General features: G+C 40.3%; 1 protein-coding gene and 2 pseudogenes across 2 annotated transcripts in view; 2 read left to right on the top strand and 1 right to left on the bottom strand.

The window, feature by feature from the left end:
• The first annotated feature begins 1931 nt into the window (after positions 1-1931).
• Positions 1932-19132, top strand: part of Slc9a7 (solute carrier family 9 member A7) — a 202173-nt gene continuing 184972 nt past the window's right edge. Inside the window, exon 1 of one of the 2 annotated variants that reach the window (XM_004633487.1) lies at positions 1932-2400. In XM_004633487.1, the coding sequence (XP_004633544.1) occupies positions 2073-2400 (328 nt within the window). In that variant the 5' untranslated portion in view covers positions 1932-2072. The remainder of the gene's footprint in view (positions 2401-19132) is intronic. The other variant, XM_023717863.1, reaches the window with a different exon arrangement.
• Positions 8703-8815, top strand: LOC111817342 (annotated as a pseudogene).
• LOC111817329 lies at positions 15287-16698 on the bottom strand (annotated as a pseudogene).

The raw sequence follows: 19132 nt of genomic DNA, 5'->3' as shown, positions 1-19132 counted from the left end.
TCTTCTGAAATTAGATCAAATTTCACCATTGTTGTATAACTTTCTCTGTGATCTGACAGATTTTTGATGTTTGTTCATTGGAACTTGGCAGATTTCAAATCTAACATGGACTTTTTCTCTTGGCAGGAACAGGGTAACAGCCTGAGGTTGGAGTGGGGCATAGAGAAAGACACTGTCTAAAATCTAAATGAAAGATTTTGCCACTGTAAAGAAAGCCCTGAGCAATCATAGTAGAATGTTTACCTAGAAAAGAACAGGAAGATTAGCAATTCTCTGAACAGCTCTCCAGCCTTCTTCAATGAGTCCTCTTAGAAATGCACTCTTTCTGGGAGAGAGAGAATGCATAGTTGGTAGGGATTTCAGAATGATTAAATAAACACTTAAGAACATAGTGCTAAGCACTATGAATTCAGTTATTTTCTTCTTCTTCTTCTTCTTCTTCTTCTTCTTCTTCTTCTTCTTCTTCTTCTTCTTCTTCTTCTTCTTCTTCTTGTTACTAAAAGAGCAATGTGTGCGTTGAAAATTCTAGTTCCTAAGATATATTCCAGGAGGCTTCATCTTTTAGAGTCAGTGTCATATTTCTATTAAATTGGGCTTGGTGGAAGAAAAGAAAACAAAGCTTTGTAAATAAGGAAAGGAAAAAGAGTTGAAGGGAGGGGATGGGGAAAAGAAGAATCAAGATGTATTATGTATAGGTACAAATTTTCTATGATAATTGCGATCACTATGTGTATGTAAAATGTTCCAGTACAGTCAATTAAAAAAAGATTCAACCCAAGGCTTTCTGGGTACTAGGAAGGCAACATAAACGGGTCGTCAAGGTAATCGCCTCCACACCCTCTACTGATCCTGCTTTAGGGCCACTTGGTGCTCATTTGTCTGAATGGCAAATGCTCAGTACCTTCTGGTTCAACCCTCTTTCCCAAGGGGCTTGGTTGAATGATCCAGGAGCCAGTGTAAGAGAGGGGGATATGGAGAAGGGAGAGGACATGTAGGGAGAGAAATGGGCAATATGATCACAATAAGTTATATTCATGTAGGAAAAATAAAAAGCAAACAAAAAATATAAAAAACCATTCTAGGGATGGGAGATAGCTCTGTGGTCTAAGGTCCTGGCTGGCAAGTGCAAGGACCTGAGTTTGATCCCTGGTACAGTATGCCGTGCCAGCCCCACACAGAGCCATCCACTGAAACAGGGCATGGTGGCCCATGCCTGTAATCCCAGCACTTGGGAGGCTGTAAACAGGTGGATCACTACAAGTCCTATCTATGTAGTGAGACCCTGTACTAAATACATAAATAAATAAAATATCAAAAAGAAGCCATTCTATTCGAATCCAACCCCTTCTCTGTCCTCGAATTGAGCCAGACTACAAGCAGAGGTTTGAACGAAGCCTAGGAGATAATGAGAGTCCCACAAGATGCAAGGTCATCTGCGAGATGAAAACAAAACAAAACAACAAAATAAGAGGTGCAGAGGCTAACAGTGGCTTCATGGCTCCTTGGATCCCTCAAGGCCCCACTTTACTGGGCTCAGGGCAGTTACATTTCTGGCTTGAGATGAAACTCTTCTCAGTGGCTCCAGTCAGGACTCGAGATCGCTCAGAGAGCGAATCTAAGCTGATGCTCCCTGCAGGAGCGGGCGACCTCTGCCGTCCCCGTTAGGCAGCACCGCAGTGGCTGCTCAGGAACTGGCTCTGAGATTCCAGACGCTCTGGCCAGGTACCCCTGTCCTGGGTGAGAAGCGCAGAAACGCAAAGGGCTGACAGCGGGATAGCCAGCATACCCGAGAGCGACAACTGGCTCCGTCTGGGCCGCTCGGTCCGCAAGCAGCGTGGCACGCGCTGCTGGGGAGACTAACAGGTGCGCGGGCGGGGGGCGGTGCTTGGGGATCCTGCGCACTGCGCGCGCCCCTCCCCCGCGCAGCTCCCGGCGCAGCCCCAGCCGGGCGCGAGCGGGAGGAGGAGCTGCGGCGCCGCGGCCCCTAGAGCAGGTCGGCGGCGCAGCGGGGATCCGCCGACGGCGCGGGCTGCTGCTCCACGAGCGGACGAGGCACGGGCGGCCCAGGGACCATGGAGCCCGGTGACGCGGTGCGCCCTGGTCCGTGGCGGGCTGTCCGGGCGCTGCCGCCGCGGATGCTACTCCTACCGTTGCTCCCGTTGCTGCTGAGTAGGGGTCTGCGTGCAGGGGCCGCGGCCTCCTCTGCTGGGGCGGCGGCTGAGGACAGTAGCGCCATGGAGGAGCTTGCAACTGAGAAGGAGGCTGAGGAGAGCCACCGGCAGGACAGCGTGAGCCTGCTCACCTTCATCCTGCTACTAACCCTCACCATCCTCACCATCTGGCTCTTCAAGCACCGCCGGGTGCGCTTCCTGCACGAGACTGGACTGGCCATGATCTACGGTGAGCACCCCTCCCGCGCCCCCATTCCTGCAGCCTTCGGGCGGCGGGGCCGCTGCGCTCTTCCTAGCGCCGCGCTGTGCTTCCCTTTTACTTGCCAACGTGCTTCGTCTATTTCTCGTTTCTCTCTGCGATGCTGTAGGTTCCCAAGGTCAACTGTCTGCGTTTCTTGGCGTTGTACAACCGTTAAAAAAAATTCCACCCCATTTTGACATTTCTTCACAGAGCACCCCGGAAAATGAAAGGCACAGAGGTAGCCCGGTTCCTTCCGCCCCATTCTGTCTCTATTGCACCCCTCTCCAAGAGCCGCCCTCCCCGCCCCCCCCAGTTCAGCTCCACAGATAGTGTGCGTGCGTGCTTGCTAGTGGGTGACTTCTCAGAGGGCCGTGCTACCCCATAGGATAGACCACAGTAGGGTGAGGACAAGGGCTGAAGGTGTCTCAGCTTGGTTATGGGGTGACTGATGCTCTCGAGTGCCACATCCATGGCCAGCCTAAGTAGGCACCCACTTCTGAGATCTGTATTCCACAGTCTGTTGTTAATGAAACTAAGAGCGTGGAGTGCTGTGAAAGGTGAGCGTGGTCCAGGAGCCAGAGTGGTGGCACCATAATGTCAGGCCTAGATAGGAGACAGGTAGGTGCCCTGCTCTTATGTTCGTTCTAGTGGGAAGTTGTATTGGATTCCTTGCTTTCTTCAAGCGAGAAGGAGCTTTTGTATTCCTAAAATGGTAACATGGAGTGATTTTGAGCATACATTTTTGAGTGTGTGATGAGAAAAAGTAGTGGTTTTTATTTGGAGTCAGCTTTCTTTTGTTGTTAAGGATGGGATGATGCCACCATCCTTTTCTGAATTTAATAAGACACAGTGTGTTACATGCATGGTGGTCAGCACAAATGTCATTAATAATATGAATCATCCCTCTTCCTCCTTGATGCTCCCTCTTACTTCCCCATGCCTCCAAACTAGAGCCATGTGTTCTCTTTTAGAGTTTAATTCGGTGGTGCTAAAGCCCATTATTTGCATTCTCCGGTGAAAGAGATGAACCGTGTCAGGACTTCCCAAGAGGGAGCATTTTACTTCATCACTTATACTGGAAAGATCTCTCCACTCAATTTCCATCCAGGGCTCCCTGACAGAGAGTGGAAAGCTGACACCTTAATCTGTAATGTGAAAATTACCCTTGGTTCTGGCCTTGCTTCTCTGGTTGTTGCTTGGTTGCTGACAGCCTGGGCTCAAGGCCACTAGACCTTTTCAAACAAACCACATAAGGGGCAAGTGCTGTCAAGAGCCCTCCAGTTCTGAGGAAATATTGGCCTTACCAGATTTTGAATTGATACAGAACTAGGTCTAAAACAGAATTGGTTATCACAATTGTAGGACTTTGGACAGACAGACTTCGGCTTCCAGACCCGGCTGTTCTTGAGCCCTGTAGTTTGTGTCATTTGGCATCAAATGCCTGATGCCAGAGTGCCAGGTAAGCCTGGAGGTTTCCTAAGTAGATATCGAGTAGGAAATTGAAGCACGTTGTAATTTCAAGTGATTGGCTCAAGCTGTGTTGCAGATAAAGTCTGCCTTTATATGTATATACATAGTCATGGAAATATATTTATTTTAAAGACCCCAGATTCAACTCCTTAAAGGAAATATAAAAGAAGTCAGCTTGACAGGGTTGTAAATACATGCTCAAGGGAGTGGAAAATAAAGGGGGATTTAAAAGTATATTTTCAGAGGAGTGCTCATATGTTTTTAAGAATTCGGTCCCTTACGTATATCTTAAGGCTTAAACACGATAGTGGAATTTTCCTTTCTTCATATGTACTTTTAAAACTCTTCTCAACCTTTTAGTCATTAGGTATATGCTCCTGTGTACTGTTTTATTTTGTAGACAATCATGTTATAATTCAGGTTTACTTGATTCAGAAAAGGTAACATCATCTCAGAGAATGCTTGTGTTATTTATTGTGTATTTTTGTTTTGTGGTGTTACTTTTATTTATTTATTTATTTTTTTGTGGTGTTACTTTTAAAGGTATAAAGACATTTAGTTTGTCAATATGTGATGTCTTAGGTTATGCTGAATACTGTTTTGATGTAGATTGTAATTTTGAGAAGACATATTTCTTTTTTCCTGAGGGATATCTTGAATTTTGTACCACCCTTCCCCATTCTGAGTTCTTTCTTTTTTTCTTTTTTTTGATATCAGGAATTGAACCTAGGACCTTGGGTTTGCCATGCAGGTGCTGGGCTGCTAAGCTATATCCCCAGCCCCTGAATTCTTATATCATTTGATAATCTAATTATTCTCAGTATACTAAAGATTATTGAGATGGGATTCTGGTAAAAAAATTCAGTTTGACAATCTTTTTAATACTTGCTACATTTAAAACATCATGTGAAATGATTACTATATCAAGCACATCTTTGAACATGTAGTGAATGTTGTACAGATTTCTCAGAACTTCTCTTTTTAAAAAGCGGAAAATTAGGTTTTCTCAATATCAATAGAGGAAGTGAGTAATCTTCTTCTTGGTTCTGAGTAATAAAGGATAGAAAGACCTAAATAAGCATCTGTTAAGTATCCATAGTGTGCTTGGTATTTGACTTAATTTATGGAGGCAAACAATTTAACTTTTAAATATTGGCAAATTGTTATTAATGAAGGAGTCTAACTGTGGATTTCAAAACCATATATTTTGAAAACAATTTAAGAAAATCTAGTTTCTGCCACTTTTTTTTCTTTTTATAGTATTGGGGATCTGACCCAGCACTTTTCATATGCCAGGCAAGGGATGTACAACTGAGCTGTACCCCCAGCCCTCTACCACCTTCTTATATTGAAGTGATGTGTCAGTCTGAGTGGGGTGTCTTCAGTATTTTAAAACTCCATACATAAGCTGATGTAGCCAAAAAATATCCATAGAAGGACATGCAATAGACTCAGTAACATGGGTTTCCTCAGGCAGAGCAGGTAGCTGACTATGAGATAGGACTATGTACCCTTTTGTACTTCTGTACACCATGTACCCTTTTGTGCTTTTTGATTTTTGAATCATGGAAGTGGAATCAACTAATCATGCATTAATGCCTCCTTTTTGTGTTATTTATGATGGCATTTTAAGGTGTTCCTCAAACCAATTGCCTTAATTTGTGCCTACTTCTATTTGAATCACATTATGTGACAGTATCAATTTTCAGTGACTTTTCAGTTGTTGATTCTACATGGAACTTCTGGAGGACCCCTGTGGCTGAGATGGAAATAAAACAGGAAAAGGAGAAGGCATTTTTCTGCCTCTTTCTCCTTCCTTCTCTTTACCCTATTGTCCTCAGGAAAGAGTTGATGTTCTTTTCGGAGTGGTAGGCCCTATAGACCCCATACTGAGTTCTTGCTTGAGTGCAAAGGAGCTAAAGACCTTAAGAGAGGATGGTGATGGTGAATGCTTAGCATTTGAATGGAGAGGAGCTTTTCCAACCACCAAGGGACAGTTCTAAACATTCTTCCCTGAAAACTGGCCAAGCCAGCTGTGAGGGAAGGTGGTCAAGTACCTGACTCTATTGGGAAGTTGAAAGCAGCCCCCAGACCCTGCCAAGCCATCTGTAGGCGGCTGGGCAGAGCACTAGCCTGATACCAGTATAACCTGTTTTGTCACACCAGGGAGCTCTCAGCTGGCTTTGTGTGTGATTAAGTGCCATCTTAAAGTCACTAGGCTTGCATGTCTGTAGAGCAGAAATAGCAAGTGTTTGAGGCAAGGCAAGGTGGCATAAACAGACTGTGTCGGTTAATTGTGGTTCTCTTTCATGTGTACAATAGTTCTACTTCCTTCATAATGTTTTTGTGACAACTGACACCGGACCAAAATATCTGACTGTGCTACACTAGCCCACCACCTGCTTCTCGCGTCTCTTCCTCCATGCTATCTATCAGTTTTCTGAAAGCTACATTAGCCCCTCTAGGTTCTATGGGTCATGGGCTCATTTTGCCCTTGCTGAGTTGGAGCTAGATTGCTAAGCACAGCCTAAGAGTGGGCCTATAAGTAGAGTCTGAAAGGGCCAAGTAAAACTTTTGTAGTAACATAAAATTAACATTTGAGCCTGTGAATAAATATTTTGGAACACCTTCCAGGTGAACTGGGAGTTCCCCCCACTGCTTTTGAAAGCCTCTTACTTTGGACCTAGTGGGGCAGCTCTATATGGTCTTGCTTGGGTGCCATTTGTCCCTGGATTCAAATACTAGTCTCGTTACTTGTAAAGCTGTATTACACTGGGTGAACTCTGAGCCTTAGTTTCCTCTTTTAGAAAATGGAGTTAATGTTCCAGTATTGTTGAGACATCCAAAGGGTCAAGTGCAGCCTTTGTCACTTAAGCACTTGGTAAATATTAGTTCCTGCTCTCACTTTAGACTTTGTAATTCTTTGGTAAGCTTTGCTTCTTGAGGTTTGTTCAGTAGAGGCCTGCTTTAATTTTAAAGTGCATTATGATACAGTAAGTAGGAATGAGTAGAATTGCATATGTTTTATATATGTTTGGTAGATTACTTACCAATTTTTAAAAATCGTTTTTATGTATTTGTACAGGGTCTTTCTACACAGCTTGGACTCATAATGATCTTCCTGTCTAAGCTTCCCCAGTGCTGGGATTACAGGTGTGCTCCACCATGCTTGGTTTTGGTGGCAGGCATGGTGCATCTGGGGCCGTGGGGCTGGCATGGCATGTGGTACTGGGGATTGAACCCACATCTTTGTGCTTACCAGGCAGGCACTTAGACCACTGAGCTATCTTTCCAGCCCTGGACTACTTATTAATACCTAGAAAAATCTACATCTATCATCCCTGTTTACATAGCAGCTTCAATTCTTGCACTGCGTCTTCCAGAAACACTTACATTAGGATATTAAATTATATAGGCAGCTTATTAGTTGCAGCAGAAAGTGTTGCAATGCTCACCAGGAGGGAACTGGGGAAGTTATAGTATATTCCCCCCTAAGGAATACTATGTAGCTCATGAAAAGGTCTTTTGAGATGTCCTCTGAAGGCAAATGTTCATGTAAGACTGTTGTGGAAAAAACAAGGTGCAGAACATTATATATTGTATTTTATTTATTTATTCATTTATTCATTCATTTTGGCAGAAACAGGGATTGAACTCAGGCCCTTGTGCTTGCCAGGGAAGCGTTTATTCCACTGAACCATCTCCCCAGCCCCTATATTATATTTATACATAACATACTTTTTTTGGAAGGATATCCAGAGAGAGAGAGAGAGAGAGAGAGAGAGAGAGAGAGAGAGAGAGAGAGAGAGAGAAAGAGAGAATATATTTCTCTTTTCATATTTTTCTGAATAGCCTGAATTTTCTTTAATACATAGTGATGCTGTAACTTTTTTTTCCTTTTCTACAGTGCTGGGGATAAAAACAGGGCCTTGGGCATGTTAGGTAAATAGTTGACTACTCCGCTGTATTCCCAGATGTTACTTTTGCAATTTAAATACCCCTTTATTTATTTATTTTGTTTTGGTACTGGGAATCAAACTGAGGACCTTGCACTTTCCAGATGGATGCTAGGCTAGTAAGCTATATCCACAGCCCCTAAACACTATTTTAAAGTACAGCAAATATTGGGAAGCTGAAAATAGGAGGATCACTACACATCTGATCTGTGTAGTGAGACCCTGTAGACCCCATACTAAATACATAAAAAAGCAAATAACTTATGCAACAAAAAGATGTATTAGAAATATGTGTTATGTGGTTGGGTAACATTTTCCTTGGTTGCTATAGTGTTCTTTTTAAAGAATCTCTGAACATAAAATATACTTTTATTTACTTGAAAGTTGTACATTTGAGTGAGGTGTTTGTGCCTTAAAAATTAGACAAACTGCTTTCCTGAAAGTATTGAGACTTTTAAAAGTTTACCAGTTTGCAACATTAGAAATACAAAATCACCATTTTGTCATCCCTTATTAATAGCTAGCTTAGACAGGGGTTTCCAGTGTCTTCTAGAGCCAGAGGTAAAAATTTGTTGGGGAATGCGGTACTTGCCTGGTGTTGAGTATCAGCCCACAGATTATTGGACTACTGCAGAGGAAGGTTCATTTATAGGGAGGTTTTGCAGTCACTATCATAGCCAAGCCATCATATTTATCCTTATTCATCCTGGGGCTATCTGTGATATAATAAGGAACATACAGTTTTATCTATGTAGTATTCTTCCCCCAGATGTTTAATCTGAATCTAATCATGGATGTTGACACACCTTTCTAGTTTACAGGAAATGCAGAAGATAGAGAATCAAGTCATAAAACACTATGAGAGTACTTGCTTTGGCAGTACATATTCTAAATTGGAACAATACAGAGATTAGTTAGCATGTCCCAGTGCAAGGATGAGATGCAAATCCATGAAGCATTCTATGTTCAATATTTTTTTTCAGTGCTGCACATGCAAGATATACATTTGAGTGAAGGACCCAGCCTATAATACCCTTCCTATAGAAATTTTTTTAAAAATTTTTTATCTATTTATGTGTGTGTGTGTGTGTGTGTGTGTGGCCAGCTCAGCCCACCAGGGGGCGGGGCTGGCTGGCATGTGGTACTGGGGATTGAACTGCGGTCCCTGTGCTTTGCTAAGCTTGTTCTAAGTAGATGCTTTAGACCACTGAGCCATCTCACCAGCCCCTATAGAAAATTAATGATGGAAATCTTTATATTCTATATATAAACAAAATCAAGTTTATATACTAAAATCATTTGTCTAAATATTTAAGTTGTTTTCAAATAAAAATGCTTTTCTTTTTTTTCTGTATTTAGGACAGTGTCTACAGGGTCTCTCTATGTAGACTGGACTTCTAGTGATCCTCCTGTTTTCAGCCTCCCAAGTGCTGGGATTACAGGTGCACCACCATGCCCAATCTCAGTCACTGTCTCAGCACGCCCCGATAGTGGGGCCGGCATGGCACGCCAGTGATTGAACCCTGGCCACTGAATTCTGCCTAAGCAGGTGCTTTAGTTTGCTGAGCTGTCAGGCTGGCCCTTTAAAAATGCATTTCTGATGTGCAAAAAAAGAGAAAAAAAACACTGTGACAAGGGCTGGTAAGATAACTCAGTGGACTAAACTCTTGCTTAGGCAAGCCCAGGGACCAGGGTTCAATCCTTGTCACATGCCTTGCCTGCCCAACTCCCAGGGCCAGTGATTGAGACTGGACATGGTGGTGCACACCTGTAATCCCAGAGCTGGGGAGGCTGAAAACAGGAGGATCACTATGAGTCCGATGTACGTAGTGAGACCCTGTACAAAAATCAAACCCAACCAACCCACCAACAAACAAAAAAACCCACTGTGACAAAGCTAATTGGACAAATCCAGATTATGGGAACAGTCTTGACATCTGTTTTCTTAAAAAAAATATCAAGGGAACTAGAAAGTTGGGGTGGGCGTGTGTTCTAGACTAAGTGAGACAAAAGAGATATAACTAAGCATAGCACAAGAAACTTGGATCATGAAAATGAAGTGTAAATGATGTTTGGGAACAATTATAGATATTTGAATGTGGGCTGGGCATTGCATGATGCAGTATTAGGGAGTTACTATTATTATTTTCCTTAGGATAATTGAGGTAATATACGAGAATGTTGTCATTGAGATGCAGGCTAAATTGTGGTGAAGTGTGAGAGTACTGAGGTATTTAGTTTTTCATAGAATTCCATAAAAAATACACCTTCCACCTTATATGGGGAAAATTAATGTTGCATCATACTAGTAATTATTAAAGTTAGACTGCATGTGAAATGGTGTTATGCTCCTGTCTCAATACTTTTGTATGTCTCGAAATTTTTCATTAAGATATATTAGAAATGAAGCTAACCTTTCTGTTAATTTGTTAGTCTACCTATCTGAAGGGTTATAAAGTTGAGGGTCAATATCTCATGTATATTACTTTCTAGTACTTATTAATACAGATACTAACATAAGAAATGATGGTAGACTTATCTATCTTAAGAATCAGTAATTTCTTTTTAATTTCATTTTTTGTTTGATCTTCAAGTTCATGTGTCTCTTTAAAAATTGCCTCTGCTTCATTTATAAGAGAGTATATGTTTCAAGAACTTTTTCATTAAAACTTGCTCCTTGGTTTTAATCAGTATGGATATTTGTGTTACCTTAATCCTAGTTATTAGCCCAACCCCATATTTCCATGACCTAACATAAAAGAAATTCATGTTTTCACTCATTTAATAGGCCAGTGCAAAGGATTAGTTGTGTCTCTCCACACTGATTCTGGGATCATGTGCTTTCCATTTTATGGCTTCCCCATTCCTGGGGCTTGGAATTGTCCCATTCTGCTAATGAATGAGGACAGAGAAGGATCATATGGGAAGGTACATGTGATAAATATGGAAATATTATACATCTCTTGCCCGTTTCAGTTGGGTAGAATTTGTCACTAGGCTGCTCTAACTGGAAGGGAGCCAGGGAAATGTACTGTAGTTAGAGGAAGAGGAATAGGTTTGGAAAGCAGCCAGTCAGCCTCTGTTGCCGTATTTGATGAGTATTTTGTCATACTTAATCCAGAAAGAGAAGTGGGTAGTAGGATTTGCATGTGATTTGTTTTTTAGTGTTAGTTGTTGATAAACTATGCCAGACTTTATGGTGAATGTCTGTAATCCCAGCTACTGTGGAGGCAAAGGCAGGAGAGTCGGGATGAGGCCCAGAAATTTAACACATTATCAGGTTTTCTTTTTCATGCTGAAATTACAGATTTAGTAATATAAAGTTTTAATAACAGGCTTTCAAAGAACAGTTTTATATTCACAGAAAATTAAGCAAATGGTGGAGATTCCCTGTATATTTTACAAGCCCAAATATGCACAGTCTCCTCCATTATTAGCATCTCCAACCAGAGTGGTACATTTTGTTACAGCTTGATGGACCTACAGCAACACAATTATATAACGCCAAATCTGTATATTGTTTTAGGGTTCATTCTTAGTACTATGTATCCTGTGGAGTTGGATAAATGTAGAAGATGAAGCTCCCATTATTATGTCATACAGAGTACTTTCACTGCCCTAAAAATCCACTGTGCTTTGCCTGTTCATCCCATTTCTCCCATCCCATTCCTCCCCTTCTGGCAATCAACCACTGATCCTTTTCCTGTCTCTGTAGCTTTGCCTTTTCCAGAATGTCATACAGTCAGAATCATGCAGTATGAGCCATTTCAGATTGACTGCTCCACTTAGCAATGTGCTCCATATTCTGGATATGGCACAGTTTACACCCACCTACTGAAGGACATCTTGGTTGCTTCAAGTTTTGGCAATTACAAATAAAAATATTTAAGCTTTCACTATTCAAATATAGTCACTATGATTTTTCTAATGAAAAAATAGTGGAAAAATAGCAAGTGTTTATTGAGTGTCTTTTAGAATAATTAAGCATGATGCTAAATACTCTGCATATTTTGAGCCATTTAACCTTCACATTAAATGTATAAAAACCTTTGTTTTGGTTCCTTTTTTTCCAGGTGAAGAAATTAAAACTTAGGCCAAATACCTCCTTTATTCAGTCTCAAGTTCGAAATTGGGGAGTTGGGGATCTGTTGAGGGATTAGATCATTGTGGCTTTGGATGTATTTAGCCAGAATATAGTAGAACCTGAATACTACCATATTACCTGTTTCCAGGAGGTATCTGAAGGAAAATAGTGTTCAGCATATGCAACAAAGTAAAGTGACCCTTTATCATTAGTTGGGGCTTTGCCCCAAGCTCCTGTGCAGAACTGCATGGACTGAGGCTGGCTGGCATAGAAGACTTTGTTTTCCTATGCTAGATTGGTCTGAGGGCTTTAAATCCAAGTGGGAGCAAGAAGCCTATTCTTTGTCAGTGCAAAGGTTGTGCTCCAGGTGTTTCTGTCATTGATATGACAAAAGGCTACTGTTTTAGGGGAAGAATGTTCATGCTCAGAGGGCTGTGCTAGACCTTCTTGGTACCAGTAGTTGCATAAAAGCTTTGTCATCACTAGACATCACTACCCACAGGCAGGGCCTGTGGAGCTCTCCTGTCTCTGAACTCTGACTCTGTTAGTTGTGATGAGCATATCAAAATCTTCTGGTGAGCTTTTACAAAATACATTAAATTATAAGCTCTGAGCAGGTGAGGTTACCTGTTTTAAGTTTGCTTATATGTTTGTCCAATAAGGCATATGATGATTTTGTTTCCTTTTTTCTTTTGGCAAAATATATATAAATTAAAATTACATTTGAACTATTATAATTGTACAATCCAGTAGCATTGATATCATTTACAAAGTTCTTTGATATCACCACTATTTCAAAAATTTTTTCATTGTGTATTCTTCCCTCCCTCCAGCCCCCCAAATACTTTTTTGTCTCTATGAATTTGCCTGTTCTAGATTCTAGATAATCCATGGCTTATTTCAGTTAGAATAGTATTTGTAAGAGTCATTGTTATGATATATATCTAAAATGGCCTCCCAAAGCCTAGTATGTAGAAGGTGATAGGATTTTGAGTATGGTTCAGCTGACTTGCTGTTAGGTGGAGTCTGGTGAGAAAAGTTGAGTAGATCCTGGAGGGCATAGCTAAATGGTGGATCTCCAAGGTTTCTTTGCTGCCTGCTTCCTGGCGAGCATGACCTGAGCAGTTTCCTTCTGCCAGACCCTTCAACCATGTCCTTCTTTCTTGGAGCTGGCTAGCTTGGAACTAATAATATGAACCAAAATAAATCTGTCCTTTTTGAATTTGTGAGTGTGGGTTATTGTGTCTCAGTGACAGTAAAGTAGCTAAAATTGTCATCCTTGTTGTATAGTGCACCTATACACTTAATTTCTTTCTATGGTTGAACAATACTCATATACTATATATATATATATATATATATATATATATATGTATATATATATGTGTATATATACACACATATATATGTATATATATATATATATATATGTACATATATATGTGTATCTACACACACATATATATGTGTATATCATTTTGTATTCATCAGTAGATGGAAATTTGGGCTGTTATAAGTTATGCTGCTATGAACATTTATATACAGATTTGTTCAAGTCTGTGTTTTCAATTCTTTAGAGACTGTGCCTAGGGATAGAGTTGTTGGGTTATATGATAATTCTTTCTTTGACTTTTTGAGTAACTACCAAACTGTTTTTCACAGAAGCTGCATCATTTTGTATTCTTACAACAATGTATAAGGGTTTCAATTGCTTCTTAAGTTATTCCTCACATAGTCTAACAGCTGCCGGATTGAGTTTTCATGGTTCTTTGCTATTTTAAAGAAACTTTTCTTTTCATGATCACTTAATCACAAGCTTGTTTTCTATATCTGAGATTCTTTTGTCACATTGGGTTAATCTATTATGGATACTTTTTTTAATTTTTTTTTCAAAGTTTTATTGACAAAGAGATAGCAATGAGACAGTTTCAAATCAAATCGGAAGGACAATGGATACTTTTGATGGAATTTTTATTCTCCTGGATATATGCTTGAATCTGTCTTATAGATTTCATTGCCTTCCTATTGTGAACATTCATAATTTTCTTAAGCTCCTCTATTGTTTTTGTCTGTAGCTGTTCTAGAGTGATTAAGCATGGTTTTTCTTTGTGGACACCATCTCTTCAGTTGTCTGAGAAGCTATTTCTGATTTATTTTTTTGTAGAGCCTTATTCAATTTCTTTGTTGTTTCCATATCACAGAGGCCCGGTGGTGGCTTTCAGATTGTCCCACCTCATTTCCCCTGGGTTTGCCTTTGGTGAACTGGTTGTATGGGGTTGCATCTTTTTAAAGTATTTTCTCATTTTCTTTTTTTGGTTTAATTCCTGGGGTGATGCTTATAAATTTCCTATGGTGAACTGCTTCATTGTTAACATTACACTCCTTCAGAAAGGACTACTTCTCAGAAGTAGCTTCCAGATGTAGCTGGTTTTTGGGTTTTGAGTCTGTTGCAAGATCCTACCTCTTCAATTCATTGGAGATGAGAAGTTGCTCCTGCATGGCCCAGCCCGTGGTTCTTTGGCATTGTGCTATAGTATTTTCTGTGACACTTGGTCAATTTAAGTTTTGGAATACCAGAAAGAAGAGCTGTTTAGACAGTTATGTCGCTTTTGGCTATAGTGGTACCATCAGCAATCACAATAGCATCAAATACATCCTAGAAAATGAACTGATCTAAACATTAGTTTGCCACCTTTAACCTTATGAACTAGTTTTGTGGTTATATAAAGAAATTTAAAACAAACCAGAAAATTATATGAAGTATGCATGTCCTTAATATGTCAATTTTGCCCTCAAGGATTAAAATTTAAAATGAGTTAGGGAGAAAATAGGGACATTGAAGAAGGAAGTTTAGAGGTAAGGCTGGAGGACAAAAGGGGATCTTGTTAAATTTGGGAAACTGATGCAGAAGACTGGAGGGAAATAGAACAGGAAGAGATAAGGGGAACAGAATACAACCATAACCACAAAGAGGCTAGGAGCCATATTCACACTCATATAAAAGCAAGATCAAACAATGAAGGAGAAAGAAACAAAAACAGAAAACTAAAACCAAAAACACAACCACTACAATAAGAGAGAAAAAAGTAAACAATACAAACCAGAAAGAAACAAAGAGAGCAATAAAAAATATCTACTTCCAAGTATGTCTCTGCTATCAATTGTAGACAACATGTAGAGACAAAGTCTCAATCTGTGTTGATTTATACTAGCCAGCCAGCAGTAGCTTTTTGGTAGGGTAGTGGATATTTCAGTGAGCCTATACCTTCTGGCTGAGACCAGACTTCTTTGGCCTGCACCTGCCAACACATCCTTTTTTTTTAAAAAAAGTATCAGTTATTTAATTAGGTTCTTAGTAAGAAATTCAGAACACTAATTTATAAAGGTAAATTCCATTTGTCTGAGCAAAAACGGATTGCAGGTAGCCCCGGAGCTGAGGAACAGTTTTGATTTTTGCTAAAATCTGAGTCTGCTGCTTTCTGATCCACCTTGTGCTGCTCTGAAATCTGGTATCTCTCTTTCTCGGTGTCAAAGATCTTGCTCTCCTGGTGTATGGGTTTCTGCAGCTTCTTCTTGAAGTAAGCATCAGTGAGGTGTTTGGGGATTTGCACATTGCTGATATCAAGTTTTGTAGAGGTAGCAATGACAATTTTCTGGTGTGTTCTTTGTAGAGGAACATGATCAAGGCTAAGAGGCCCAGTCACAAGTAGCAAGGCACTGGCCAACTGCTTCAGGAAGACCACTCTTTTGCCTCTGTGACATCAGGTGAGGATGATCAAGATGGTGCCAGGAGTGACGCTAGCTTGAAGTTTTCTCACGTGCTGACTGAAGGGTTTCTTGCTGTGGCTCAAGAGCTTTTGGGGCACATCTTCAGTAGGGTAGTATCTAAGCATTTTTCAAAGTTAACCACCTGGGTGCCACCATTCTTGCCCCACTGACTGGTTTTGTGATTGTAGCAGGAACTTTCTCCTTTTTCTTTTCAACCTTTGATTTAGCAGCTGTGTACTTTCTCTTGTACAAAGCCTTTCTGGAATACATGGCAAATCGGGAGGATCTAAAAATTCCTTTAACCAGGACAGGATTTCGGCTGCAGTGGGGCTGCCCCTTCTTGGACTTTTTTGCTTTCACCTTACCCTTTTTACCAGTACCACTGGCAGCAGCCTTCTTGGCTTTGGGTTTCTCCTCTGTAGTATCTGTCTTCTCAGATTTTTTCACCCTCCATCTTGCAAGATGGGAAGGTCAACACATCTTTTGTGGGCCTGAGTCCAGCTGGGGGCTACTAGATGGAGCTGGCAGATGGTCTAAGTTCTGAGCTCAATTGACCCCATTCTAAAATGACCCCTGGCCAATTACTCTGCCATGCAGGACTACTGAGCCCTTGGCACTCACCAATAGCTAGTGCAGTCATTCAAGTCTACTCCTAACCCCCCACTGCTGTATCTATCTCTCTGTGGAGGTCTCTGGGGTCACCAGTGGTCAATGTATGTCAGCAGGTTTTAATTGCTCCTCTCGTGAAGGGAGTCCTTTCTTCTCATGAAAGGACAAGGTGTCAAAAAAAAATCCAAATTAAAAAAATAAAAGAAGATGTTGCTAGTTACCTTCTTCTTCATTGAAGTTTTTCTCTTCACTCTCTCTGTGGGCTTCACTTCACACTTCGGATCCTTTCTGGGTGCAGGAGGCCTACTTCCCTCCTTGCCTTCCTCATGTTGCCATGTTCCATCCTTTGGATGGCAATTTTCAGAGAGGCTCTTTCTCTGCTACTTACCGCTCCTCCATCTTGGTGCTCCCTCCCCAATTTCTTCATATCCTCCACAACACTTGTCCTCCCCCATTAAAAATTATAGCTACATTAAGAGATGTAAAGTGGTATCACATTGTGTCTTTGATTTGTACTTCCGTAATGACCAGTGATAAACACCCTTTTGTGTGCTTATTGGCCCTTTGTATTTCCTATTTGGCGAAATGGCTATTAAAGTTCTTTGCCTATTTTCAAATTTGGTTCTCTGTTGTTGATTTTGTTATTTTTTTATTTTGCTATTGAGTAATGAGAAGTCAGTATATGCTGCATATTAATCTCTTTAGATCTGTGGTTTGCAAGTTTTGGTTCCCATTCTGTGGATTGCCTTTTATTGTGTTGGTAATGTCTTTTAATGCATGATCCTATCTGCAGGAAAACCTCATTCTAAAACTAAGTGGTATGTAAACACTTTGCTCCTATATATCTCGGTATGTATCCTTTTGTATTACTATTGTGAAAATTACATTTTCATATATTGTGTGCCCATTGACATAGATCTATAATTACTGTATTTCTGCATTTGTCATTTTAATCATAGAGGAGAAAATGTTACAACCCCAAAGTTTTTACACATACCTATTATTTTAAAACAAATATTCTTTATTTCTTCATTGTGGCTATTCAGTGTCTTTTTATTTCTTCAGCCTGAGAAATCTTAAACATTTTTTATAGGGCAGGTCGACTAGTACTGATTTCATTTAGCTTGACTTTATCTGGGAATTTCTTAACTTCTTCATTCTTGAGGGATTGTATTGCCAGATGCAGAATTCTTGACAGAGAACAGATTTTTTTTTCTCTCAGCATTTTGAAGATACCATCTCATTTTCCTCCTGGTCTTCAGGGTTTTTGCTGAGAAACCAGTTTTCATATAACAAAAAAATTTCTTGTATATTATAATTTACTTCTCTTTGCTACTTTTAAGATTTTGTTCTTGGCTTCCATCATGACATTTGATTATAATGTCTTTTAGTATGGATCATTTAGAGTTAATCCTGATTTGAGATTTTTGAGTTTTTTTGATGTATATATTCATGTATTTCATCAAAATTTGGAAGCTTTCAACCACTATATTTTCAAATATTGTTTTGTTGGTCCACTTAATGTCATTCCACAGGTCCCTCTTCATATTTATATACTTCTGCTTCTTAGTCTTGATAAGGTCATTTACCTTATACTTTGCTATTTCTTTTTTAAAAGTTCATTTTAATGAGAAAAAAGGTACAATAGCAATGAAACAGTTTCAAAACAGGTTAGTAGAACGATTACAATAATTAATACAATGCATATTGTTGTCTTCGTAGTAGTTAGAGGACAAGATGGAGACATGATATCTTGTCCAAACAGTATTAGTACAAACTTTTATTCTCAATGTGCTACCTCTTTCTGATGCATGCTCAAACATGGTGGTAAGCCCTTATAGTCAATTTTTTCAATTAAGTTTTTGTACTTTTCAATTCTAGAGTTCTAGTGCTTTTTTATAATTTCTATCAATATTCTCATTTTATTTACACACTGAATTCCTGGTTTGTCTCTGCTCGTGGTTTCCTTTAGTCCTTTAAGTACATTTGAGGCAGCTGATTTAAAGTTTTTGTCTACTATGTCTAGTATCTTGCTCATTGCAGAGATGTTTTCTGTCTTAGTTACATTTCTTGTTGCTGACACAAAATACCCAATACTCAAAGTTAAAGGAGGAAATGTTTATTTTAGCTCACAGTTTATGGAGTTTTCAGTCCATAGTTGGCTGGCTCCAAGGCAGGGTGGCTTGGCAGAGTAGCATCACAGAAGAGAAGCTGTCCATGTTGGGCAGAAGGTAGCAAAGCAGCAAAATAGTGAAGCAACAGCAAACAACAAGCAGCAAGGCACCTGTGACTCACAGTGACCCTCTTTCTGTCCCTTATATCCTTTTTTTTTTTTTTTGGTGGCCAGCTCAACCCGCCCTGGGGGTGAGGTTGGGGATGGAACCTTGATCTCTGTGCTTGCCTAAGCAGGTGCTTTAGGCCAATGAGCTATCTTGCTGGCCTTCTGTCCTTTATATCTTATCCAGTCTACCCACCCTTTGGGTAGGTAGCACATACATCCAGGATTGAGCAGTTTTATTTTTATTTTTATTTTTTGGAACTGGGGGTTGAACTCAGGCCCTTGAGCTTGCCAGGAAGCGCTTATTCCACTGAGCCATCTCCCTGGCCCCAGCAGTTTTAATTCTAGCATTGCACCATGAATGAATCCCAGAATCACATCCTTGATCTCAGTATCATACACCCTAGATCTAGTGATCTGTGAAAAGCCCTGCCTATGACCACATGAGGCCTTAGGGGACTATTTAGATACAAGCCATAACAGTTTCTTCCCATTTTCCCCTTTAAATAGTTCTCTCTCTCTCTCTCTCTCTCTCTCTCTCTCTCTCTCTCTCCC

The sequence above is a fragment of the Octodon degus genome, unplaced genomic scaffold (assembly GCF_000260255.1).
Source record: "Octodon degus isolate 3935 unplaced genomic scaffold, OctDeg1.0 scaffold00055, whole genome shotgun sequence".
NCBI lineage: Eukaryota > Metazoa > Chordata > Mammalia > Rodentia > Octodontidae > Octodon > Octodon degus.
This window is presented reverse-complemented; position numbering and strand designations above follow the sequence as displayed.